Below are 25,491 nucleotides of genomic sequence, written 5' to 3'. Positions count from 1 at the left end.
GTACTCTAGTACAACAAGTTCTCACTTGGAAAGATACTGCACCATCAAATATGAATATTCAGTTCGAGGTTTTAGTTTTAGCTTTTTTTTTCATTTGAATCCGGAAAGACCCCAGTGTCTCCGAAATCTCCTGCGAAGCAGGAGCAACCAGGGTCTGGGGCGGAGCCCCAGCCGCCGGAGGCAGCACCCCCCCTGAAAGAAAGAGATTAAATTAGAGTATGCTAGTTATCGGTCATGCGAGTGCGGTAGGCTCCGGTGGGAGCAGAGGAGGTCTCGGCGCTAGCGTGAGAGCGTTTGAGGGCTTTGGAGATGGCGGTTTTGAGGTTGTCGATGGCCAGGTCCGAGGTTTGGTGGTGGAGAACCAGTCGTTCGCCCCACACTTTGACGCCAGCGTTTTTGGCCTCTTCAGAGAAAATGGCAAGGTCGAGTCCGGACTTAGCAGAGTCGATGAAAAGGAAGTTGGTTTGAATGGGCAGTTGGAAGTGCACGCCAATAGCCTCGAGATCGGATCCGAGTTTAGCAGCTTTGGCATGAGTGGCTTTCATGGTAGGCCAGACCTCGTCAATGGCGATATTGGCAGCAGTGGTCAACCAGCCGGCTTGACGGATTCCTCCTCCCTGCTGCTTTCTTAACCAACGGGCCTTTTTAATCAAATCCTTAGGTCCAACAAGAATACTTCCGACAGGAGCTCCCATACCTTTCGACAAACATAGCGAAATGGTGTCGAAATACTTGCCATACTCTTCAAGAGAAATGTCGGTAGCAGCAGAGGCGTTCCATAGACGGGCTCCGTCGAGATGCATCTTAATATTGTGGGAACGGGCAAACTCCGAGATCCGCTTGATCTCTTCAATAGGCAGAATCGTGCCTCCCAGAGTGTTCTCAAGAGAAATAACTCGGGTAGGAGCAGTGTGTACATCTTCTCCGAGAATCACGCTTCTCTTAACATCCTCCAAAGTCAAATGAACACTGTTCTTGGGATGAACAGGAGTCACCATCGACTGACTGAGAATCGCAAGTCCTGCGGCCTCGGCGGTATAAATATGAGACCGGTAATCACAAAGAACTGAGTGTGGAGGTTGGTATAAATGGCTTCTAATAGCAATCTGGTTGGACATGGTACCGGACACAACGTACATGGCATCTTCCTTTCCAGTCAGTTGGGCTACTCTCTTCTCCAACGAGTTACTGTTATCGTCTTCTCCATAAACCGAATCACCAACGGAAGAGCTCGCTACAGCAGCCACCATGGATGCTGTGGGCGTAGTGAACGTATCACCTGTGATGCCGTTAGTAACTGTTCGGGAACGGTTTTTGGGGGTGGAGGGTGTGCCTCCGGCGGCTGGGGCGCTGCCCCAGACCCCGTTGTGCTCGCTTCGCGAGCGACGTCGGGTTTCTCACTGGGATTTCTGGTTTTCCGGCTTATCTGTTCATGGGTTTCTGATATGAGAGGAGGTTTCTCGGTCTTATCAGGTCTCCTGGGGCGAGAAATGGCTTTAGACCAGATATTTTATGGGGTAGAGCGGGCTTTTATCGCTGAAAAGCTGATTTTAGCCGCCAGAAGTCATTTTTTTATTTTTCAGTGGGAATCGGACTTACTTCGGAAATCGTTGTGAGCTGGAGATAAGGGAATATCGACCTGGACCATGGTGAATTATGAGTGGTAAATGGCTCGTTTTATGAAACTTTTAATGGGGTGTTTATACTGGACGGACGAGCCAAATTCAACAAAGATCGCGATAGCTCAACAGTCTTATATCGCCGTCTTGAAAAAGAAATCTCAACTGCCAGGGCCTGCCCGTCGGGTGAATTTTTTTTGGTTTATTAATATTTTCCGTCAATTGCCGTTTTGGGCATTACTAGCTCGGTGCCGCATCCCGTTGCTGTGCGGCATCAACTGTCAAGCACTCGCCTGCATTCGTCGGATGAGGACTCCGAGACATGTTCTGCTCCCTCTCCACCCGTCTTTCCTCCTCCTTTTCACTCTAATCGGCCGGTCTAATCGGCTCTCAAACCCCACAAATCAACACCATATCCACCACCCAAAATTTTTTTCTACTTAAACCTTTTTTTCCCTCGCTTCTGTTGAAACCTCACCTGAACTTAAACCATCCGTCTCATCCTCTCACGCAATCCCAGCCGTTCCTCCTCATCGCAGATCACTCTCACCATGCACCGATCCGCAAATTTAGACCCTGGCGCCATTTCCATGCACTTAATCTGCTCTCTCTCCCGGTCCAGACCGTCCCTCCCCACGAGCACTTTATACTAATTCCCTCCCACTGTCGGCCAGCTCCCCTGGTGACTCATTCTCCGGGGGTGGAGTGCTGCCTCCGGCGGCTGGGGCTCCGCCCCAGACCCTGGTTGCTCCTGCTTCGCAGGAGAATGACTTGGACCCGTAGCAGAAACGACTCGAGCGAAGCGAGAGGAGCCACCAGGGTCTGGGGCGGAGCCCCAGCCGCCGGAGGCAGCGCCACACCTCGAGCGGCGCACTGAGCCGCACAGTGGTAAATTGTAGTTACGAGAGAGAGATGAGGTGGATGTGAGAGTGTGATGTGCATTTAGGTTCGCGAGGGCCATGTTTTTGGTAGTTATTATAGCCCTTTTGTGGCTTTTGCACAGGGCTACACGGCTGCTGAAGATTCCAGCGCCGGCCCTGATTCATGTGCTGGGGATCGATATTCCCGATACCCCTAAGATTGTTATTGACAGCATCTCCACGAACAGTGTGCTGTTACATTGGCCTCCGCCTGATCGCGGTGCTGTTTTGAAATATATTATCGAAGTCAATGGTAGGAAGATCTGTGAGGTCGATAGAACCGATTATTGCATTACTTTAAAGAATCTGCTTTGCGATACGTGCTATGCTATCAAGATTGTTGCTGTGAATCCAAGCAACTATCGATCGAGAGCTGCAAAGGTACTGGTTCATACTTTGAAAGACGATGACGACACTTTACCGGTCTATCCAGGCCTTCTGGCTTCTAATAGCAGTAGCACGAATCTAGGGTCATTAGCACTGGCAGAGTCGAATGGCAGTTTGAACGGTAATTTAAGTCCAAATGGCGAGTTAGGGGCTGTTACTGCTGGGGCTGGGGCTGTTGTCAATGGTGGCATGGCTGGTGGGGTTGGTAGCTCTATTGCTGAGGATATGACATCGGCTGTTTCTACTTCAGCAGCTGGTGTGTCAAATGTGTCAAGTTCGGCAATTTCGACTGGTCATGGCTCGGGAGCTAGTTCCACTGGAACTACTACGTCGGCCAATAGACTGCGTGCTTCGAGTCGGAATACTCTGACGAACCGAGCTAGCAATAGCTCGTTCAGAAACCAGTCTGAGAAATCAGCTTACTCGATCGAGTCACTGACTCATGAAGTTGAATCGGTTCAAATCGAGATTAATGAGCTGCTGGCACAGGCTGCTCACGGCGAAGAAGAGTTTCAGGCTGCTGAGAAGGAGCTGCTCGATGAGCTTGAACAGTTGAAATCGAGGAAAAAGTCTTTAGATCAACAACGGTCTCATATCAAATCGGAAATGAAATCTATTGAAGACTCGAAACGAAGTTTAGAAGCTCAGAAAGCGAAGGTCGATTCAAGGTATAAGAAGATCCTTGATGAATTCACTAAACGCAATGCAACAAGAGAAAAGTGGGCTGCTGATATTCAACAAGCCCAGTCGAAGCTTGTAACTGTCGAATCGTCACTAGAAATGATTGATGAAAAGGGTCATGAGACTGTAGAGGAGCTGGAAGCTGCTATTCAGGAGAAACAAGAACAACTGACGGCCCTGGAAGAGGAGTTGAAAACTGTTGCTAGTTCGGCTCGTAAATGGGAATTCCGCAAGACGGCAACTGTAGAACAGATTCAAAATATTCAAAAGAAGACTGATTCTGTCACTGGTCTTGTTAAAGAAGATGCGATTGATGAGCTTATGGCGAATCCTGATATCGACGACGATGTCAAGAACCGTCTCAAGGCTGAAATTGACAAGGATAAAGAGCTCGAAGATGATTGGCAGAAGATTCAAAAGAATCTAGAAGTCCGTTATTTAACAGCCAGTGAACAGTATCGTGAAGCTCATGCTTCTCATAACTCTGCTGCCAGTGCTATTCAACAACAACGACAGCTACAAATGCAACAACAGCAACAACAGCCTGGTTTGAATCCTATAAACGGAACCAAAGCTGTTGTCGACAGTGTCAATGCTGCTATTGCACAAAAAGGCAAAAAGAAAAACAGAAGAAAGTCCAACAAGAACCTTCAAGTGCCATTCTCAGTCAATTCCACTGGCGTCACTGCGTCTGGTACCCCTTACGATTTGGTGGGATCAAATACTTCGCCATCTCCATCACTCCATTCATCAACTACAAATGAATTCTACGCACCATCGCTTCAATCTACTGGTATTCCCGGAACTGGTGTGATAACCCAGACTGCTTCTGGTTTAGATGCAACACCATTACTTGCTAATTCATACCTCAACTCGACAGGAACCAACGCTTCTTCTTCCATTACTGCATTTCCTTCAATTCCTCATTCTAGACTGTCGAGTGATCTTACCAACGAGCCTGTTGATGACATTGAGAATCCCATGAGCCCATCGGTCGACATGCTTCTGCCGTCTAATTTGTTTGGCACTGACGATTTAACTGATTCGTTTGCTGCGATAATTAATGACCTGCCACGAACTAACCAACGTCCATCTGCATTAATGCTTGCTGAAGCCTTTGGTACTGGCAACAGACCACCTTCTTTCGACTCGTCGACCTCACCTAAACCATCACTATTATCTTTACAGGAAGGGGCTCCTTCGTCACCTGCAGTGGCGCCAGCATCTCCACAGGACAGTTATGGTGCATTTTCTGCATTTACTGCCCCCAGTCTCGGCATGGCTGGTGGATATAACGGCAGCGTTCATTCGCTAGTCGACGACGATACTCAAAAGAAGCAACCTCAAAACACCGCCAAGAAGTTCAGTAGCATGTTTTTCTTCTCCAAACCAAAGAGGGATGGTGAGCCCGATGAGCTTGATCTCGAAGGTATGGCTAACACGAGTCTCGGTGCCAATAATTCGATACTTTCTGGTACAAGCAGAGATGTGGCTCCTTTCTTGGATGTCGGTCCTATTGGTACGAGACCTCGAGCTGGAAGTTACAACTCGGCTCATAGTCTTGGAATCTCCAGCATTACAGGCAGTACTCAAGGCAGCAGCTTTTTCAACCCCTGGAACGACGTTCCTGGAAATGCTCTATCTCCTACTACCAGCGGGTCAGGAATTATTCCTCAAGTTTCCCAGTCATCCATGCCTGTCACCGTTGCCAGCAACCCACAGTTATCGCCCGATACAATCTCTACTACCCCATCAACCATTGCTACCCCATTATTCTCTGAAACACCTTTCACTCCAACCACGACAAAGTCGAAAGGTTTTGCTGGCAGCAGCATGTGGTCTGTATTCAACCGTGATCGCGAACGGGCTCGTACTAGCAGCGGTCTTAAGAACGACATTTCCATGCTAGACTCTACTACTGCTGAGTCACCAACAATGTCAGCATCACCGTCGTCATCATGGCCCGATATGCCAATGCTATTAGTTAGCAACAGCCACGAATCTGGTCTTGCCAGTGTCGCTAGTCACGTCAGCAATGGAGCTGCCAGTCGTAACAGTGCTGCCTCAACTCACACCAACAACACCGGCGGTCCTCTCAGTTCCAGTGGTGGTAACAAGTTTTCCAAAAGTTTTGCAGAACTGTTTACATCCTCTAACAAAGAACAATCATCGCCACAACAACCTCCTCGGTCTCGTAGCGAATCCAAATCCATCGCTCAATTGTTCGGCGCAAAATCAGATTCTAAATCCGAGCCCAAAACCGACGAACTCGATCAGCAATTGTCTGCAAGTGTCGAATCGAAAGAATCGCTTAGCAAAGAGTCTATTCTCCAAAAGAGCATGCGGACTTTCTCGACATCGCGCAAAGGTTCTGCTTCTTCATCCAAATTTGTCCGTCGTCTCAGCATCTTTGGCAAAAAGGGTGAACCTCGAGACCTGAGCGACAGCGAAGACATCCCCGAACAGACCATTCTTGAAGACTCCGAGGGCGTCACTGAGGACTAGTCTATAATATTTATATTTATTATATTTTTATTTGAAACACGCTGGGTGTCGGATTGCCTCCGGCGGCTGGGGCGCTGCCCCAGACCCTGTTGTGCTCGCTTCGCGAGCCTGCCAGAATCGTGTGAGATGAAAATGCTATATAAATTAATTTTAATCAAAGGTGGTTTTCTTACCACTGGAAGCGACGATGGACACTTTGGCTCGCTGGGCATTGGCAAGGGCAAGACCCGGTGCGGATCGGGCGTTTCTGTGGTCTTTTCGTGGCGCTTTATCCTTATTCCATTCTTTCTTCTTTGCAGCTTTGGGTGCTGATTCGAAATCGGAAGTGGGCTCTGGCTTTTCCTGGGCTGGGGCTTCCGACACTTCTCCGTATTGTTCTTCGTTATTCTGTTTGCGTCCACCTCCAATGCTACTGTTCTGCTTGTCTTGTTTGGTTCTCTTGCTTCTGTCTTCACCGTACTCGAGCTTCAGCAGACGACCATGGAGCTTCTTACAGCGCTTGTCTTCCAATGCCTTGGTAGCACCCTCAACTTCTTTGAAATCAATAAATGCAAAACCCTTACAGTTTCCACTGTCTTCAAAAGTAGCCATACGGATTCTAATAATATCTCCACAGTGTTGGAACTGCATCTGTAAATCGTCTTCTTTAGTGTCGAAAGACAGATTTCCCACGAACAAGATTCTGGTGGGTGGGTTTTCTTTCTTTTCAGGACGTCCTTCAAAGGACTTAGAGTTCTTGATAAGGAGATTACGACCATTCAGATGTGACTCAGATAAAGCAATACAGGCTTGGAGTTGAGCCTCAGTTTCAAAATCGACATAAGCAAAACCTTTGGATTTTGGCATGTGCACACGAGTGATAGACTTTTCAGTGATCTGACTAGCTTCCTCGTTAGAAGCAGTCTTAGCGACCAGGAATCTCCGTAGATCTTCCTTGGTAGTATCATATGACAAGTTTCCGACCCAAACACCGAATTCGGATCTCTTAGATGGCTGTTCTTCCTCAGATTCACTGGGTTTAGATGTGCTCTTCTTATTCTCATCAATTTTACCCTTCTTCAACAGACGAAGCTGCTTCTTCGACAAAGGTTCAGGAGCATCGAGATCGATCTCCAGCTCTGATTCCGAGCCGGATCCGTCATCTTCTTTATCTTCTGAGCTCTTTTTGCTCTTTTTCTCCTTCTTTTCCTTCTTCTCTTTCTTCTCCTTCTTCTCAGACTTTTCCTTCTTCTCCTTCTTTGCTTTCTTTTCTACCTTTTCAACAATATCACCATTCTCAGATTCAGTAACCTCGGCCTTTCGCTTCTTGGCTTCTTTTAACTCGCTACTACCCATCTTGACTATATATCTATGAATAATTAAGTCTCATGAACGACTCTCAACCGACATAAAAAAATCGTCGATCACCAAACGGCTCAAATTTTTTCACGCACATCCTCTGCAGGGCCCAAGACCCTGACATTACATCATGCATCAACCAGTAGCAACCCAGACACCCCACGTCGCTCGCAAGCCCATGTCGAGTCAACTACATCCATGCCAGATCCTCTGCACGATCAGATATTAGTCGGGCAAAGCCCATGTCGAGTCAACTACCTCCATACCAGATCCGCTGCACGATCAGATATTAGTCGGGTAAGCCTATGTCTAGTCAACTACATCCATACCAGATCCTCTGCACAGGGGGCACAACGGGTCCGGGCGGAGCCCGGCCGCCGGAGGCAAAAAAGATACATAAAAAAATAATTTATTTTGGGGGAGCAAAAACTACTGCGTTCGCTCTTTTTGAATGAGCTTGGCGATGGTCTGGAGTTGGATGTTGGTGGTACCCTCGTAGATGGTTCCGATCTTGGAGTCTCTATAAAACTTTTCGAGGATGTCTTCACGGGTGAAACCCACACCACCCATCCAGTCAACGGCAGCAGAAGACACTCGTTGGGCCATTTGAGAGGCATACAGTTTAGCCATGGCAGCTTCCTTAACGAAAGGTTTGCCCTCTTCCTTGAGACGAGCAGCGTTATAAAGTAGCAGTCTCGAGGCCTCGATATCAGTAGCAGCTTGAGCCACTTGGAATTGAACTCCCTGGAACTCGCCAATTAGTTTATTGAACTGCTTACGGTCATTGAAGATGTAATCAGTGGCTCTGTTGAAAGCACCCTGAGCAAGACCGGTCATTTGAGCAGCAATACCAATTCGGCCCTCATTCAGACACTCAATGGCAATCTTATAACCCTTTCCTTCTTCGCCTAACAGGTTCTCCTTAGGAACGACGATATCGTCAAAGTGCAAGACACAGGTCGATGAAGCCTTGATTCCTAGTTTCTTTTCCTTCTTGGCAATTTGAACACCCATGTCTTTTTCAACGACAAATGCAGTGATACCCTTATAACCCTGAGAAGGATCGAGGTTGGCGAGAATGACGAAAATCTCGGCCTCAGCAGAGTTGGTGATCCACATCTTGGATCCTGTAAGAACATAGTCGCCATCGGCGTTCTTAGTAGCCTTAGATTTCAATGCAAATGCATCTGAACCAGACGAAGCTTCGGAAAGACAGAACGAGCCCACTTTACCACTGGCTAATAATGGCAGATACTTCTCCTTCAACGCATCTGAACCGAATGTTCGGATCGTGGTATTGACAAGAGTATTATGAACATCATTAAGAACCGATACTGAAGGATCGACTTTAGCCAGCTCTTCTACAACCAAAATAGCCGAAGTGAACGATGCACCAGCACCGCCAAACTCCTCTGGAGTCTCGATACCCATGAGTCCATTATCGAACATGGCCTGAACAATGGCAGGGTCCATAGCTTCATTTTCGTCCATTTCCCGGACTTTCGGAGCAACCACCTCCTCTGCGAACTTGGAAACACTTTCTCTGAACAAATCCTCTTCTTCAGTGAAAGTATTTAACGAATGGATTCCACGAGAAACCGCTCTACCAGCGACCAAACCGGTCACGGCACCAGCGTGTCTCGTAGCCAAACGAGCTGACACGACCCGACCAGCGGAAAGTGACGACGACGATCTAGCGAATTGCCTCAGCATCTGTTCAATGATAAATATAAAAACGACTTCTTAAACCAATCGATTGTGAAAAAGTGAAATGAAAACAAAAAAAATTCCAATCCAATGAGATCGACCCACGTTATTTATATAATTCTCTGACGAACCAACCCCACACTCCACGACCGGCTGAGCGAGCTGCAATAGGCGGGGTACGGCATGTCATATCAAAACTCGGTCTTTGCTCGGTGCAGCGGGCGGATTATTTCGCTGTTGATCCGGCCCCAGCCTCACCACAACAGCCACATCTCGGCAGTCGACGCCTTTCAAACCGAGCAGTCCCGGGACCGTCTCGGCACTGCGATCGCCCGCTTCACTAATCCTCCGCTAACGGCACCCCGTGTACTACGGGGGTCACTGCCTCCGGGTGCTGGGGCTCCGCCCCGTGACCCCCACAGCTCCTCTCGCTCTGCTTGAGTCGGGTCGTCGAGGGTCCCGAGCTCTTCACCAGGGGGCGGTGCCTCCGGCGGCTGGGGCTGCGCCCCAGACCCCGCGGCTCCTCTCGCTTCGCTCGAGTCGTGGCGTCGAGGGTCCCGGTTCCACTCGTCGAGGGCCCGAGTACGTAACTCCTGCGAAGCAGGAGCAACCAGGGTCTGGGGCGGAGCCCCAGCCGCCGGAGGCACGTCCCGATACCGGAGTGTGTCTAGGTTTACATGTAATGAAAGGAAGCGATAAATATATAAATGCAACAGGGCCGGCCGTTGGCATGTGTGAAGGGAATCTATCGGGCGGTGACGGCCGCCGGGAGTGGGGTTACGGGTTCAAGGAGAGGGCCCTGGTTGGCGGTTTCCGACTGGCGGCGAGACGTTGATCGGAGCAGGTTGTGGTGGTGGTGGTGTGATTGATGACGGTTTTCGGCTTGGTTGGCTCGTCGGTTCAGCTCTTGGCGGTAGTAATTGTGTCGTTGTTGAGACTGGTCCGACGATTCGTGACGGGAACGAGGGGGCGGAGCCGGTCGACGGTGCTGTTCAAGTCCGAAGAATGAGAGAATCAAGTCAGAAGTCGAGCTGCTGCGGGAAAGATCATGAGAACGGCTACGTCGTGGGTGGCTGTGAGTATGTCGACGGGCTGTTTGGGGAGGATTCAATTGCTCTTGCTCATCTTCAGGCTTGGCTACGTAGTAATCAAACTTGCAAAGTGGACAGTAAGCTCGTCGCGTCGTCAGCCAGGGATCAACACAGTCGGGATGGAAGATATGTCCACAGGACAGTCTTCGCACCATCTCCTCGTCGCTCATCGAGTCAATGCAAATAGCACATGTATCATCGGGAATCTCCATGTTCATGGGAATAGAGTCTTCGATTCCATCGGATTCGGAAACGGAATCAGACTCGGATCCCCATTGCGATTCTATATCAGGACCTCGATCGAATGCTCGAAGTGTCTCGGATGTAGAATTGGTCGTATAATTAGTTTGTGTTGTATTCAAACAAGTCGTCTTATCAGCAGTAGTAATGTTTGTACCAGATGGTGCGAGTGTGGAGGCAGTGATAGAGACAGGAATCTCAGCCGATCTAGGAGTTGCTGAATTAGGAGCCGGTGAGTTGGGTGTTCCCGAGATAGAACTTGTTGGTGAGACTGTAAAAACTATAGCTTTATCTTCGGGTGTTGAAGGAACTGATGAGGCAGTGCTGCTAGTGGTGCTATTGCTGATACTGTTGGTAGTAGTGGAAGCTGCCGGTTGGTCAATAACAGACGAGTCTGCAGCGTTTGTGTCGAGTGGATCCACTGCTGAACCTTTTCGTTCTTGTATAGCGGTATTGATATGTTCAGCAGAGGCCTTTTCTTGTACAGATTCCACGTTAGTTGTGGTCTTGTCAATAGCCAGTCGTAATTCATCACTCATTCCACTGTCGACTTCCTTGACCATTTCCAGCTTGTCAGGACCATCAGTTTCTTCGTCTATAGTTAATTTAGCAGCTTTGTAGCTTTGTAAAGGAAACTTTTCGTCAACATCCTCCTGGGACATGAGTCTTGGTTTCTTCTTTTTATTCAGTCTTGCATTGATTCTTGCACGCGCCTGAGCGTGATTCGCTTGTTGTTCTTGCTGTCGTTGTCGACTCTCCTCAGAATGACGTTGTCGGTAACAGTATCTGAAACTCATAAAAGCACTATAAGGAATACAGAACAGCATGACAAGAACACTGGCCACAAATGTTCGTACAGTGTCGGCTAGAATCATAGCGATTGCGCCGACAATTTTACCTAGGATATCCAAACCGCTCTTCATTGTTGCACTTCTGAATTATATGTACGAGTATTTCAAACGGTGTTAACGAAAGGTATGAAAGGAAATAGAGTTGTCGCTCTTGAAAGAAGAATCAATACTCAGAAACAATTTTGTTATTCGAAAAAGTGGACGTGTAGAACGTGTAGAACGACGGTTGGAGAAAAAGAAAGTGAATTAAACAAAGCAAAGCAGCTTGTGGGGATATCTTGTCTTTCTATACTCCAAGATAAGCACCAGAAGAAAAACAAAAATCAACCAACTGGAAGAGATATTTTGCTCGTTGGTCGTATCTCGACAGTGGAGCCTCTTCTAGTTTCTCGTCTCCTCAAGCCTGCAAGTTATGCGATGGCTTTCTTTGTGTATGTCGTCAAGGAGATACTGGGCCTTCCTTTCTGCCTTGTCTCCTATATTATCGCTCTCTACGATATGAGAAAGAAAACCTAGAGTTTAATCGTACCGCCTTGCCAAAAATAGACTGCAGGGGTATAAACTTTGGGAACGGACTGAAATTCGGGAATTTACAAGGAGTTGCAATGGCCAGTATTACTGTAGTATTATAACTAGGAGTTATTGTGGTTACTCAGGATACTAAAGCCAGTAGAACTCAGTGCAGTGGCTTACGCAACACTAAAAGATACCAACTACCAACGAAAATAATTAGGTCAAGTTGATATCTACGACCGTACCGTTTTTCTCTATGAGAATTTGAAAGAGAACTTCAAAATCAGAATCTGAGTCAATATCAGTGATCCTCGTCCACTCGTCAGAACAATTACAATCAGTATTGAGCGAACTCTGGCGTAATACTGCAGATGAAGCTGCTGGGATACTGCACAAAGCACAAGGACAAGCTCAAACAGTTTAAATTCTACGACGAAGCCAAAGTCTGAGTCAAATTTTGATTTGCACTTACAGCGGGCTCACAGACTCTAAAGCAGACGGCTGATGTAATACAACAACCAGACAAAAGAGACGGAACTACACTGACGTCTCTTTCTCTTTCTCTTCTCGGTCACTGAATCAGTTAACTGAGTTGACCTGGAAAAGACTAATCTGAGAATCAAATATCAAAGATCAGAAACTAGAACTGAAAAAAACAAACCCTCAAAGCAAACCAAATCAATTACAGATCCAGGTGTACAAACCTGTGAACTGGCAATCTGAAAAAAAGTGACCTGATACAACTTTCACAGAAATCAATCAGATATCAGAACAAACTAATAAACCTGAGCAGATATCGACAGATCCAAACTCAAAATCAAAGAATCCAACCTGGTCTGATGCCAAATTCAACGTTTTAAAATAAGTTTGAAAATCCAAGAGCCAGCAGTTGATAAAAAACAAGGTCTAGCGGAACCCAAATACAAACCCGAGTCAAAATAAAATCCGGGATAAGCAGGCAAACTCGGTTTGTATCTCGACCCTTTTTTTTTGTCTTGTTCGGCGAAAATGGGTACGATACACAAAAGCAGACGACAACGACGATAACGACAAAGTCGAAAATCAACAGAGAAAAAAACCAACTGGGTTGCGAAAACTGAGCTAAGTGAATGATGAGAGGTTAGTGAAATTGGGTGATCTAATTTTATTCCGATAGTTCCAGCAGAAGCAGCAGCAACAGGTGCTGCTGGAGGTGGAGATTAGCAGACAGGCCCGTTAGCGGCCCTCGATTAGAGCCGCCCCGCCTGATTGCGATTTTTCGGTGGGTAAAGGCTGCATGAGCTTGCTTAAGATAACAGCCCGGACCGGGGGTGGGGGGTGAAAATCGGTGCTGTATACCCCTCTTCGCAGCAGGCCCTTGAGGTTCTGCTAGCTATAATTGGTCTAGCAGGGGGGAAATGGTGAAATTACATGCATATGCAGCCGGCCAACCCGTGCCTTTGTGCATGAAACAGTTCCCGTGCATGAACCGCTCCCTGAGTTTGCTGCCTTGACCCCGGTCCCCTTCACACCCTTAATCCCCCTATCTCGACTCGAGCAAAGCGAGAGGAGCCAACGGGGTCTGGGGCAGAGCCCCAGCCGCCGGAGACAGACCCTGGACCGCCCCCTGGTGGCCTGACAGCCCGGTTTGGCCGCTAGCCTGGGGTCCCTGTCTGAGACAAAGCCCGAGCTAGCCTGCACGAGCTAGCCCCGGACTGGGGGCCTGGGCCCGGGTGTGCCTCCGGCGGCTGGGGCTGCGCCCCAGACCCCACTGCTCCTCTCGCTACGCTCGAGTCGGCGCGTGGGCGGTCCCCGCCAGGACTCCGGGTCTGGTATCCGTGTTTGTTGGGTGGGTGGTGGTGGTGCCGGCTGGCTTGGCGTACAGGGGACCGTTTCTGCTGCGAAGGTAGAGCGGACTTGGCACGACCAGCGGTAGCACCAGCGGCAGCACCAGCAGACGTACCCCAGCGTCAACCGCCATGGGTCCCACTTCAAAGTCGGCGGCTCGAGTTTCGACCACGACTGGCCCGTGTGACGGACCCCGGGCTGATTCTCCGTGTTTGTTTATCGACCGGCAGAACTGGGTCAACGCATCTGGCCGTTGAACAGGCGTTTCCCGTCGCACGCTATCTGACAGCCCACCACCCCCTCCTCCCCCTCCTCCTCCCCCAACTGTCAAACGAGAAAGAGGGGTGCCTGCCTGTCTGCGACAATACCCCACAGCACCAACGGCGGGCCCAATCGGGGTGCTGTCGGCTAGTGTGGGGTGCAGTGTCGAGAGGTGCACGTTAACGTGGGGTCTATTTTACCCACCTGCACCTGCCAATTGACCCGGGAGGTGCTGCCTCCGACGGCTGGGGCTCCGCCCCAGACCCCGTGGCTCCTCTCGCTGCGCTCGAGTCGGGCGTCGAGGACGTGGGCAGGGTGGGGTGTGTCGAAATCAGTTGGTCTGGTGTTTATCGCTGGATGGGTGGTCGCAAGTGCGGGGCTCTTATCTTGCCCCTGTCAATCTAGTGGGGTCGGTCGCTCCTCACCTTCTCCATACGGACAGGCCCCTTATCGCACATCATCAATCTCGGTCCAAACACCCCCCGACTCCTCCCCAAAATCCCATTCCATCAGGGGACCCCCAAGCCCGACTCGAGCGAAGCGAGAGGAGCCGCGGGGTCTGGGGCGGAGCCCCAGCCGCCGGAGGCAGCTCCCCTCCCGGCAGACGGTGTGCAGTGAAGATCTGTGTTTCAGGGGAGGAGGAGGGGGTTGTTTATTATTTGAAACGGGTGTTGTATGAGAAGCAGTTTCAGAGTGAGCGGTGGTTTGACCCGTCTGGCCGGTTCGGAGGGCAGACGAGATCGAGACACGGTCGTTGCATTCCGGAAATCAGGTTCAGGAGCAGCCAGATCGCTGGTGCTGCCGATGATGAGAAGCGATTATTTTTCATGATTTTCGCCTGATGTGCAGCAGCAGCAGGGGCTCTCTGTCGGTCAATTGATTATTTACCGTGCTTAAGGTTTTATATTTAATTTCTATGACTGCCGGCTGATCAGGAATACTTCTGTGGATCTCGGTTCTGAGGGGGTTCTCACAGGAACTCCTGAGATGGCCGGCAGAGCACGTTTGCTAAGCACTGGTGGTCATAGGACTGTTAGAACTGAGTCGGTTGGTCTGTTAAACTGTGAAAGCTGTTAGACTGTCTGTGTAGTTATAGATTGGCACGTTTGTTATTTAAGTTTAATTTTTAGAGACCGTTAGACTCAGCAAAGAGTTCATCTGCATTACGCTGTACTGTTAGAACCGTGAGACTGTACTCTTAAACCCTTTTAGGCTGTATGGTTAGAGATTTTAGACTGTGCTGTTAGACCCCTCGGACGTATTTTACATGTTTTAGAGTGTGTGGTAGACACTTTAGACTGTACTTCTTATACGGTTTAGACGCTACTTCTTATACGATTTAGACTGTGCTGTTAGACACTTAAGGCTGTATTGAAGAGGTTTTTAGACTGTATTGTGTTAGACTCTTTAGGCCGTATGATAGGCCTTTTAGGCTGCTAACCTCTTCCCTCTTGGCCTGGTAACCCGTTAGCAGAACTGGCATAGCTCAATGCTTGCTAAATATGACGGACTGCCTGTCTATCGACTGACTTGATACAGTCAGCTCCTGCAGAGCATGAGCACGCTACAGCACAGCCAGCCTGCACCATTTTGCACTTCCAAGTCCAGCCTTTTCTTTTCCGAACCGACTCCTAACGTGACTGGGTACAGAGATCTAGCGATTAGCAGCGCCCGCTCTGCCAGAGACGCCGCCAGGAGCGGCACATCCCCGTCGATTGATCGTGACGAAGCGCTTCGCCAGCGATGAAGCGAGATCCACCTCTGCAGACCTAAAGCACCTGCACAAATAAATTGAAAGATCGCCGCCTAATATGGTCGGGCACCGATCCCAAAACAGCGTCTAAATTAACAATTAATATATTTACGGTAATTAATAATATGATTAATTAGTCCATAAGACGGTGGGGAGGGCCCTCGTGCCTCCGGCGGCTGGGGCTCCGCCCCAGACCCTGGTTGTGCTCCGCTTCGCGGAGCGCCTGGGACCGTGGACGGACCGACTCGAGCGCAGCGAGAGGAGCCACGAGGTCTGGGGCAGAGCCCCAGCCGCCGGAGGCACGAGGGCCCTCCCCACGGGTGTTTTAGGTTTGTCGCACAGACGTCACCCGTATTTAAGCACTGGATGCAGATGCAGATAGCCTATTTACACGATGCTATTGTTTCGTGTTAGAATAAAAAATTGGATTGTTTTTTTGTGGAGCTCGGATGTGGTTTTTGATGGAGCTCAGGTACCGGCAGATGTGTCCCCTGAAATATATTATTTAGATCACATATGACCCCTGGATCTGGTTAGTTCAATGAGATTGTTCCGATTGCGAGCAGCACGATTAGTTCCCTATTCGGCGCCGATGATAAGCAGGGGTTGATGCATTAGTCTGTACACGGCAAAAATAGTGGAAAAAGCCTGCTATTATTTGTACATGTCGGCAGCTGTAGATGCGTCAATATGTATAATTAAGTCCCAGATGGAAGAGAACCAACTTTAACTTGTTCTCTTACTGCACACTGAAACACTGATGTATTGCATTACCACCGCGTTCACACCCTTTCTCCTGTTTCCTAATCGCGCAGATGCTGCTCCTGCTAATTGATACCGTATCAAACAGACTTTGTTTTTGTATATTAATACCCTCCTTCCGCTGCTTCTCTGAAAATGTAGTTGGTTTAAGCTCTTTATAAGCTACTTTGATTGTGCTTTGTTGGATTAAGCTACATTTGAGTTTGGCTGGTCTGAGCTTGTCACCCACGAACACAGACCATTGTCTTGACCATATAACAATATTGTCGGTGCCAGGTTTTTTGGCTGTTTGGAACTGATTTAGGTCTGTCTACCCGATAGTCACTGGTAATTACTGATAATTACTGAATTGTCGTGCCAGGTTTTGTTTGTTAAGGAGTGATTTAGGAACCACTACAGAAGTACAATTCTGTCATTGGCAATTTTTTTATTTATTAGAGTGTTGGTTCTAGAACTGTCTGTCACAAAGTCGTTGCCAGAGTATCTGTTATCTACAAGGTTGTCAGAGTGATACCAGATCAACAGCAATTGTTACTTGCCAATTATTTGGATCATTCTGAATTTTTCAAATCGCAGCAGACCACCTCACAATTCACAATGATTATCGGATCCATGATCAGTACAGGTCTAATTGAGACGGGGTTTGAAAACCCAAAGTCCAGAAAAGTCGACTCGGGTCCACATAGTACTCACAGGAGCAACAGTGCCAGTGCCAGGCACAAACCTCCACCACCTCCTCTTCTACTGAACGATGGACCACTGCTGTCTCCACCCAGGTCCTCGTTTTCAAGAAAACTCAGAAGACCTTTGTCAATTATGTCTATCTCGTCTGCTACGTCACACGAAACAAAGGTAGCTACCCCCTCGACCCCCAGCTCTACATGGTCAGCAGGAAGTACCTTTTCGGCCCCTCCTTCCGTTAAACTACCAGTACCTCCACCAGTACCTCCATCAGCACCTCCATCAGCACCTCCATCATCATCTTCATCATCATCACAGCAACATGCCAACACGCTGCCTCGATCACCAGTTGCGTCTCATTCATCCTCACACTCAATATCCGCATCAATCACATTTGGTCGTAAGAGAGCATCTGCTTCGGTAAGAAACCTAGTGCATCACCCTGATGCCCAGCAAGACACTGCTGTCTCAGATAATACGCTAGGAAGAAACATGTCGCGAGCTAATTCACGAAGCTCTGTATATTCGTACGACTCTGTTGATACCATTGCCAAGCCGCAGCCCGAGGTAGAAAATAAACCAAATGTCAACAAAAAGCTGCCTCCTGTGCCAGAACTGAACATCAAGCCCACCAGATCGTCTGCTTCGGAGCAAACAAAAACTCTTGGACACCGCAGAAAAGGTTCTCGTCTTGAATCTCTGGTCAAATGGAGACGAAGTGTTTCTGAATCAAGCAACATCGACGACTCTGATCTCGCCCCAGTCCGCAAACAACAGTCCAACTCGTCGAACTCTTCAAGTTCAAGACGGTCCAGTCTCCGAACCGAATCTGACAAATCTCCTACCTCCCGTCGACCATCTAGTCTGTCAATCACCGGAGGGGTATCGCCCATTTCAAGTCCCAGTCCGCTGTTAGACTCAACAGAATATACCACTAAAACATTCGCCGAAACATGCGGCGAGCCTGTGAGTCAATGGATCCTTGCAAACCAGCACCGACTTCACGGAACCGCCCGCAATGCCACCTGTATCTCACCTGGCTACTTCGAGCCCCGCGAAGAACTGAAATATCTTCCTGTCTCGCCACCTTTAGAGCCTCCTCAGATCCCCAAACACTCTGTCAAACGAAAACCCGTTCCCTCCAGTGCCCCGAGCTCGCCACGACCTCTACACTCACCACCTTCACCCCCTTCATCCACCGCCAAATCCCCTGACAGCAGCTATCAAAAGCCGTCTCCTACCACACAGAACATACCACGATTCTCAGCACCCCCGACCTCTGTCGTCGTCTGGATCGGTCACGAACCCATCGAGGCCTCGCAGTACGAAGCCCATCCCATGGTCGATACGAACGGCCACCCCGCCCAAAGCTTCCCCTGCGAAGACTCGTTCAATCCCTTCGACGAAACCGAAGACGACATCGACCTCTCGCACCCCTCCCGGGCCACAGTCCGCACCCAATTCTGGTAACCCCCTCCTGCATTTTCTTTCTAACTTATTTTATTTGCATTTCTGACCCACTCGTGCCCCTCGTGCCTCCGGCGGCTGGGGCTCTGCCCCAGACCCCGTGGCTCCTGCTTCGCAGGAGTTGCTTCAACGGGTTCGCTGCCTCCGGCGGCTGGGGCTCCGCCCCAGACCCCGTAGCTCCTGCTTCGCAGGAGAAGACCGGGACCCCCAAGCCCGACTCGAGCGCAGCGAGAGGAGCCGGGGGGTCTGGGGCGCAGCCCCAGCCGCCGGAGGCACGGGTAACAGGAGAAGAATGCGGAAATATATATATATAAATAAGAAGAAAATTAGGGATCTTCCAGGACCATGGGGGTCATGGGCTCTTCAGCAGGGGTTCCTACTGGATGCAAGGTGGGCGAGTCGGGCGTGGTGATGGTGAGTCCGGAGTCTTGGATGCTGTTGTTGCTGTTGTTGTAGACCGGGATTTGGAGGGGTCGCACGTGGGATGAGGCAGAGGCTCGTTTGGTGGGTGTTACATATAAGTTCGTGATGGGGGTGTCGGGAGGACCTTGGTTGAGAGTAAATGCGGTGGGTGATGAGCCGAGTGACATGGGTGCTAGGAGAGGTGATTCGGGTGGGATGAGCTGGTCGATGCTGTGGATGCTGTTGTTTCGCATCGAAGACGTTGGGTTATTGGTATCGATGGGCTGGGTTCTGGCTCCAGCGACTGACGAACCTGACCCGGGTCCTGCTGACATTACAATTGAGCCGGATCGCGAAAAGTAATGCTTCATTCTCTCTCGGTGGGTGGGTGCTATGATTCTCTGAGATGCATGGAAATTGGGTGAGCTGGGTGAACTCACTGGCTGGGTGTTGGGTGAATCTGGTGCTGACGTGAAGTTTGGAAATGCATATTCAGCTGCTCCTAATGCTTGATTGTTTGAGGCTTGTTGTTGATGTTGTACTTGAAATTGTTGTTGCTGTTGCTGTTGCTGGTCAGAATCGGATCCTGTAAATGACAGAGATAAAAGCGATATTGATGAGGTGCTGGGTAACAGGTTCACAGCTGTCGAAGGAGATGTAGGAACTGTATTGACGTTTCTGTTCGAACTGGCTGCTGACGAGTCGTATGGACCAGCATTATTGTGATTAGCATGAGTCGAGCTTGTCGAGTGACTGTTGCTCTTTAATAGGTGGAACTGATGGAGCTGCTGAGTTTGAGCCTGCTGTGACAGATTCGATGCTGACCCTCGTCTGGAAGGGGAGTTTGAACTCGAGCTGGATCCTGGGTTAGAATCTGACGACCTTCCAGTAATGGTGCCGCCAATAGACAGCGAGTTCAGACTGGCATAGATATCTCGAGGAGAATGAGCTAGAAGTAGCGGCGACGGGAAGGATGAGGGGGTGATGACGGGTGAAATAGGTGACTCCATAGTAAAAAATGCTATACCGAAATAAATGTGAATGAGATGAGATAAGTCAGGTTTTGTTGAGTTAGTTGATTATATCTGATTTGCAGGATCAAAAGTTAGAGATCCAAGAGCTCCTCAAGAGACTTTGGAAGTGTATGGTTTATTAGTCTTCTGTTTAGTACCGACACAGGATTCGTGGATGTCGACTCTATGATGATATATGAGACTGATGTCAGAAGAGACTTTCAAAAAAAAAAAAACTATGCAATAATGCTGATGATAATTTCAAAGGTTCCTTATCACTTTGACCTCCTGAAAGAAAAGTAAAGAATAAACTTGTCAGTCAGCCTCCCAGGAACTTGAGTCACACTCACACCCTAATCAACTCAACAACAGTGTGACAGGATGGTATATAACCACAAAAGTGAAAGCTCAGACTGAAAATACAGTGTCAAAACACAGACCGAGAGCATAAAAAGAGAGTCGTCGACAACTATCGAGCTACTGGAGCTACTGGCCAATATTCAGTTAGGGTCAATAAACGTTGGGTGCGAGTCAAAAACCTTAGTCCTGGTAGTAATAAAAACCACTTGACAGGTTTAATATCTGGCGTAAGTGCGAGCTTGGATTAAGTTTATGGCGTTAGGATGTCTCTGTTGGTACCAAACCGGATCCAGACCTCCTGTTGCGTTCAAGTACGCGCGACCGACGAACCTGTTGCTATGGTGCTACTGGTGCGACCGTCTGGAGATGCTGCTGCTGCTGCTGCTGCTGCTGCTGCCGATGACGCTGCTACCGATGACGCTGCTAATATCGTTGCGGCTCCTGCTGCTGTTGCTGGTGACTTTTAATGACACAAAAAAATTATTCACAGCGAGCTTTAAGCACAAAAGCCACTGTTTCTTACACTACCAGTGCAGGGTGTAATGTAAGTCACACGGACGATATATAATCAACGATCTCGAGGAAGCCGCTTCCCGTAGCGTCACAATTTATCCCCCCTATAAAGAAAATAAATAAATTTATTGCAGCCGTGCGTTCAGAAGTGGAAGCTGAGAAAGCGAGTCAGAAGAAAAAAAACGTTAACAGCGACAGACTCTCACAAAAGCTTCTATTTTTGCCTTTAACGGACTCTCCGGTGAAACCACATCCCCTGTTTGGGTAAATTCATATCCTGAAACTCGAATAAGCTTTTTTTCCTCTGAAACAGGTCGCGGGACTGCCTCCGGCGGCTGGGGCTGCGCCCCAGACCCCGCGGCTCCTCTCGCTTCGCTCGAGTCGTTGCGTCGGGGGGCAGGGCCCCGTATACGGTCCCAGCAATCTCCTGCGAAGCAGGAGCCACGGGGTCTGGGGCAGCGCCCCAGCCGCCGGAGGCACGACCAACCCCGTGCGGGTGAGTAGACCCAGGGGCGGCTCGGTGGAGCTCTTTGCCTAGTTGGGAAGACCCTGCATGAGTGAGATGCAGTTGAGGGTGGTTCGGTGGCCGGTTTTTTAGTGGGAGTGTCAATTCGGGGGTTTAGGAGGTGGTGGTTTTGTGTTTGTGGGCTGGTTTTAGAGGTTGGTGGAGCAGAAGAGGGTAATTGACGGGTTTAGTGGGAAATTAGGTGACCGTAGTATGTGAGTTGGATGCATGAGGGCATGCCAGGGAAGATAATATCTGAGACAGAAAATCCACAGAAAACGGTAGAAAAAAAATGATCAAGAATAATATCAACCGAGCATGGAGAATCAGATGTGGCCAAGACAAGGTTAATTTTCGAAGAGAACCACCCAGATCCACTCGGAGTTCGAGGGCCCGTTATAATTACAGGGCGGCAGGGTTGCATGCCGGATACGGCAAGTTAATTACATGATTATCAATCAGACGTAAGATCACTGATTCAGAATATATCTAGAGTCATATATCCGTCACTCATCTATCAAAAATCAATCTACCATTGAACAGGAACTTTATCCATTGCATTTGATTGACAGCACCCCACACAACCCAGCAGCCAGCTGTAACAACCATACAAAAAATGTTTACAGGAATCGTCGAACACCTCGGAAGTAAGTTCCCCTCTTCACCCCAAGATTCACTCAATCTCCCACTCCAAACCCGGCTCGAACCCCCAAAATCCTAGCAATCTCCTGCGAAGCAGGAGCCACGGGGTCTGGGGCGGAGCCCCAGCCGCCGGAGGCGCACCCCCCGACCTGCCGCTAACCATTCCAGCTGTATCAGAGTACAATAAATTGGACTCGTCCGAGTCAGGAGGAAATGGAGTGTCGCTGACTGTGAGCAATGCCTCGAGTATTTTAGATGATTGCCATTTGGGTGACTCGATTGCAGTTAATGGCGTTTGTTTGACAGTGACGGAGTTTAATAAGGACGAGTTTAAGATCGGAATTGCTCCTGAGACGTTGCGAAGAAGTAATTTAGGCGGGTTGAAGACCGGCGACCAGGTTAATTTAGAACGTGCTGTGGCTGGCCATGTGCGGTTTGGTGGGCATTTTGTGCAAGGACATGTGGACACAGTTGGCGAGATTGTCAGTATTGTTCCTGACGACAATGCTTTGACGTTTACTTTTAGACCCCGAGATCTGGATGTGCTGAAATATGTTGTCGAGAAGGGGTTTATTGCGCTTGACGGTACTTCGTTGACGGTGACGGCTGTTGACGATGTTAAAGGTACCTTCTCGGTCATGCTGATTGCGTATACACAGAGTAAAGTGATTATTGCCAAGAAAAAGGTCGGCGAGCTCGTGAACATCGAGGTCGATTTCATGGGCAAGCTGATCGAGAAACAGGTGTCGTCGCTCGTCGAAAAACAAACTAACACCCACCTCGAGGCCCTCGTCGAGAAAATCGTCGCCGCGAAGCTACAGAAGCTCTCGAACTAAGAAATGCATCTCTCTCTCTTCTTCCCACGCTGCCTCCGGCGGCTGGGGCTCCGCCCCAGACCCTATTTGCTCGCTTCGCTCGTTTCTTGGGGGTTGAGTTGTGCCTCCGGCGGCTGGGGCTTCGCCCCAGACCCCACTGCTCGCTTCGCTCGACTGATCCTTGGAGTCTGATCTCTATTCAATATCAATCCTGGAAATCACTTGTAGCATGAAACAACCAGTTACTTTCGAAGATGCTCCGGAATGTCAATTGAAATTAGCGAGACTTTCCAGATGTTGATTCTCTATAGAGCGAGAAAGCGTACAGAAAAGCCGCTCCCACCTGTCTTTCTGTCAATGGAGACTGGAATAGAGCAAATACTTTTAACATAGTAAACAGTCGAAGTGATAACCGAGTGACCTCTCTGTGTATTGCAGTTAGGTCGATGATATTGAAGTTAACACATGGTTTGAACCTGTTCGTTAATTATATTTCTGGTTTAACAGCAACAGAATGAGCTTGTCAGGCAGAGAAGAAGTCCGAAAAAGGGTTCCAGTCGACAATCGCAGAACGAGCGAAGCGAGCAGTGGGATCTGGGCAAAAGCCCCAGCCGCGGGGGGCATCACCAGTTTCCCCTAAAAAACGAGCGAAGCGAGCAGTGGGGTCTGGGGCGGAGCCCCAGCCGCCGGAGGCATCACCCGGAGGCATCAACCGGAGGCAAAGTGAAAAAGAGGAAATAGAAATACAATTTATTAGTTAGTTAAGAGCTGCTGGGGTCTGGCACCGGCAGGAGCAGCGGCGGGCTTAGGCTCGTCGTTGAATACGAGACAGACGCCCTCGTCGCCAGCAGAGATGATGCGGGCGCCGTTGAGTTGGTGTGCGAAGCCGAGGACACCGGCGTTGTGGCCCTTGGCCTCCCATTTGCTTTCTCCGCTGCGGACGTCCCATTTGTTGATGGAGCCGTCGATGCCACTGGATAATAAATAGGGTGTTCCGGGAACAAACTCGAGTTTCGTGACCGAATCCTCAAGTTTAAGGGTTCGACGAACTCTCCAGGATGCAACATCGTACAACTGGATTTCTCCATTCACGTTTCCAACTGCAAGAACATTGGCAGAATCGGACCACGACATACCCTCAATACTCTTATCAAGCAGATCGAGGTCCTCGGCAGTAGATCCGCTCACGGTGCTAAGAATGTTTCCACGCTCGACACCCAGAATCAACACAGTACCATCAGTAGATCCTACAGCAACCGATCTGCCAGAAGGTGATGGAGTAATAGAAACCCATGGATGTTCACCCTTAAGATCTGTGGGTGTAAGAGTATAATTAGCAGCTGATGTGTATACATTCCAATTGACAATGGTAGCATCGTCAGAAATGGTCATCAACGATAAAGTATCCATATCGTCGGTATTGACGAAAAGCCCGTTATTAGTAGGCATGCTGTGAGAATGCAAAACAGAGATGTTCTCCAAAGTAGGTTCGAGCGAGTAACACCATACAGAACCGTCCGAAGCGCCAGCGGCGAATATATTCTGTTTAGGATGGAATCGGATCCAAACAATCTCCTCGACTTCCTGTACACTGCCGAAAAACTCCCATTTCTGGCCTCTCATAGCAGCTTTCCACACGCGGATCTGGCCCGACATGTCACCAGTAACGAGATAACTGCCGTCGAAAGTGAACCCACCAGCCACTAAAGACTCGGTATGGCCACTGAGATGGGCCACAAGTTTAGGAGGATGGGCATTAGTGGTCCACAAATAACCCATATTATCACCGCCGCCCGAAACAACCATTGGCAACATGGGATGCGATGCAATCAGGTAGACCGAGTCCGAGTGTGAATCAAAATACGTGCTCGAGTTGTTGGACATATCGATCTCAATAGTGTCCTGCTGACTGCCCTCGCCGTACCCTTCTTCTGGATTCTCCTCGTCGTACTGGCCATCATCCTCGTCGTCTTCCGACATGGGCTGGTCGATATCCTCTTCATTGGCAGCAGCCTCTTCTCCGATCTCGTTCGAGTCGATATAGGCCTCGTCCTCCTCTGGCAGCTGGCTGTTGTGCGACATCTCTCCTGCTCTTCTTTTTCTTCTGTTCTCCTGATTCTTCTTCAGTTCTTGGATTCTCCTGACTAAACAGCAGTCTAATAAATAATCAAACAATCAAAACCGACCAAAAGCAAACCAGACAAAATCAAATTTTCTCCACCGCTTAATAATCACCCTCGAAACGCACGATTTTATGTCTGTGCTTATCCCCAGGATCGCCCTGAAAAATATATTTTTCCGTCTCCTCCCCTGAGCCGCCAGCGCGCTCCACCGGACCCTGCCGATCCCCCTGTATCCAGGGGTCGGGGGTCGGTGCCTCCGGCGGCTGGGGCGCTGCCCCAGACCCCGTTGTGCTCGGTCCGCGAGCGGCGAGGGGGGTTCCAGTGCTCTTGGATCGGTCCAGGGAAATTCTGGGCCTATCGGACCCTGCCTCCGGCGGCTGGGGCGCTGCCCCAGACCCCGTTGTGCTCGCTTCGCGAGCGGCGAGGAGGTGCCCAGACGTTCTGGGGTCCTCGAGGGTTGACCTGGGACCCCCCTGACGCTCGCGAAGCGAGCACAACGGGGTCTGGGGCAGCGC

At 49.4% G+C, this 25,491-nt stretch overlaps 8 protein-coding genes across 8 annotated transcripts; 2 read left to right on the top strand and 6 right to left on the bottom strand.

The window, feature by feature from the left end:
* Positions 1-221: 221 nt before the first annotated feature.
* GLY1 (threonine aldolase GLY1) lies at positions 222-1,250 on the bottom strand (the record flags this gene model as incomplete). Its single annotated transcript, XM_018881587.1, has 1 exon — positions 222-1,250. One exon carries the CDS (start codon positions 1,248-1,250, stop codon positions 222-224), a length of 1,029 nt encoding a protein of 342 aa, XP_018734684.1.
* A 1,328-nt stretch (positions 1,251-2,578) lies between these two features.
* On the top strand, positions 2,579-6,112 carry AWJ20_450 (uncharacterized protein; the record flags this gene model as incomplete). Its single annotated transcript, XM_018881576.1, has 1 exon — positions 2,579-6,112. The coding sequence occupies one exon, from the start codon at positions 2,579-2,581 to the stop codon at positions 6,110-6,112; it is 3,534 nt and encodes a 1,177-aa protein (XP_018734683.1).
* Positions 6,113-6,262: 150 nt separating this feature from the next.
* On the bottom strand, positions 6,263-7,447 carry NOP13 (Nop13p; the record flags this gene model as incomplete). Its single annotated transcript, XM_018881564.1, has 1 exon — positions 6,263-7,447. The coding sequence occupies one exon, from the start codon at positions 7,445-7,447 to the stop codon at positions 6,263-6,265; it is 1,185 nt and encodes a 394-aa protein (XP_018734682.1).
* A 432-nt stretch (positions 7,448-7,879) lies between these two features.
* On the bottom strand, positions 7,880-9,163 carry AWJ20_448 (acyl-CoA dehydrogenase, mitochondrial precursor; the record flags this gene model as incomplete). The annotated part of the gene is made up of 1 exon (XM_018881553.1): positions 7,880-9,163. The coding sequence occupies one exon, from the start codon at positions 9,161-9,163 to the stop codon at positions 7,880-7,882; it is 1,284 nt and encodes a 427-aa protein (XP_018734681.1).
* A 739-nt stretch (positions 9,164-9,902) lies between these two features.
* Positions 9,903-11,411, bottom strand: AWJ20_447 (uncharacterized protein; the record flags this gene model as incomplete). The annotated part of the gene is made up of 1 exon (XM_018881542.1): positions 9,903-11,411. One exon carries the CDS (start codon positions 11,409-11,411, stop codon positions 9,903-9,905), a length of 1,509 nt encoding a protein of 502 aa, XP_018734680.1.
* A 9,305-nt stretch (positions 11,412-20,716) lies between these two features.
* Positions 20,717-22,874, top strand: RIB5 (riboflavin synthase; the record flags this gene model as incomplete). The annotated part of the gene is made up of 2 exons (XM_018881520.1): positions 20,717-20,834; positions 22,174-22,874. The coding sequence occupies 2 exons, from the start codon at positions 20,717-20,719 to the stop codon at positions 22,872-22,874; spliced, it is 819 nt and encodes a 272-aa protein (XP_018734678.1).
* AWJ20_446 (uncharacterized protein) lies at positions 22,070-22,678 on the bottom strand (the record flags this gene model as incomplete). Its single annotated transcript, XM_018881531.1, has 1 exon — positions 22,070-22,678. The coding sequence occupies one exon, from the start codon at positions 22,676-22,678 to the stop codon at positions 22,070-22,072; it is 609 nt and encodes a 202-aa protein (XP_018734679.1).
* Positions 22,875-23,606: 732 nt separating the features above from the next.
* Positions 23,607-24,935, bottom strand: SQT1 (Sqt1p; the record flags this gene model as incomplete). The annotated part of the gene is made up of 1 exon (XM_018881509.1): positions 23,607-24,935. One exon carries the CDS (start codon positions 24,933-24,935, stop codon positions 23,607-23,609), a length of 1,329 nt encoding a protein of 442 aa, XP_018734677.1.
* Positions 24,936-25,491: the final 556 nt, after the last annotated feature.

This window comes from Sugiyamaella lignohabitans, chromosome A (genome assembly GCF_001640025.1).
Source record: "Sugiyamaella lignohabitans strain CBS 10342 chromosome A, complete sequence".
NCBI lineage: Eukaryota > Fungi > Ascomycota > Dipodascomycetes > Dipodascales > Trichomonascaceae > Sugiyamaella > Sugiyamaella lignohabitans.
Note: the sequence above shows the minus strand (reverse complement) of the source record. Positions and strands in the feature narration are given on the sequence as shown.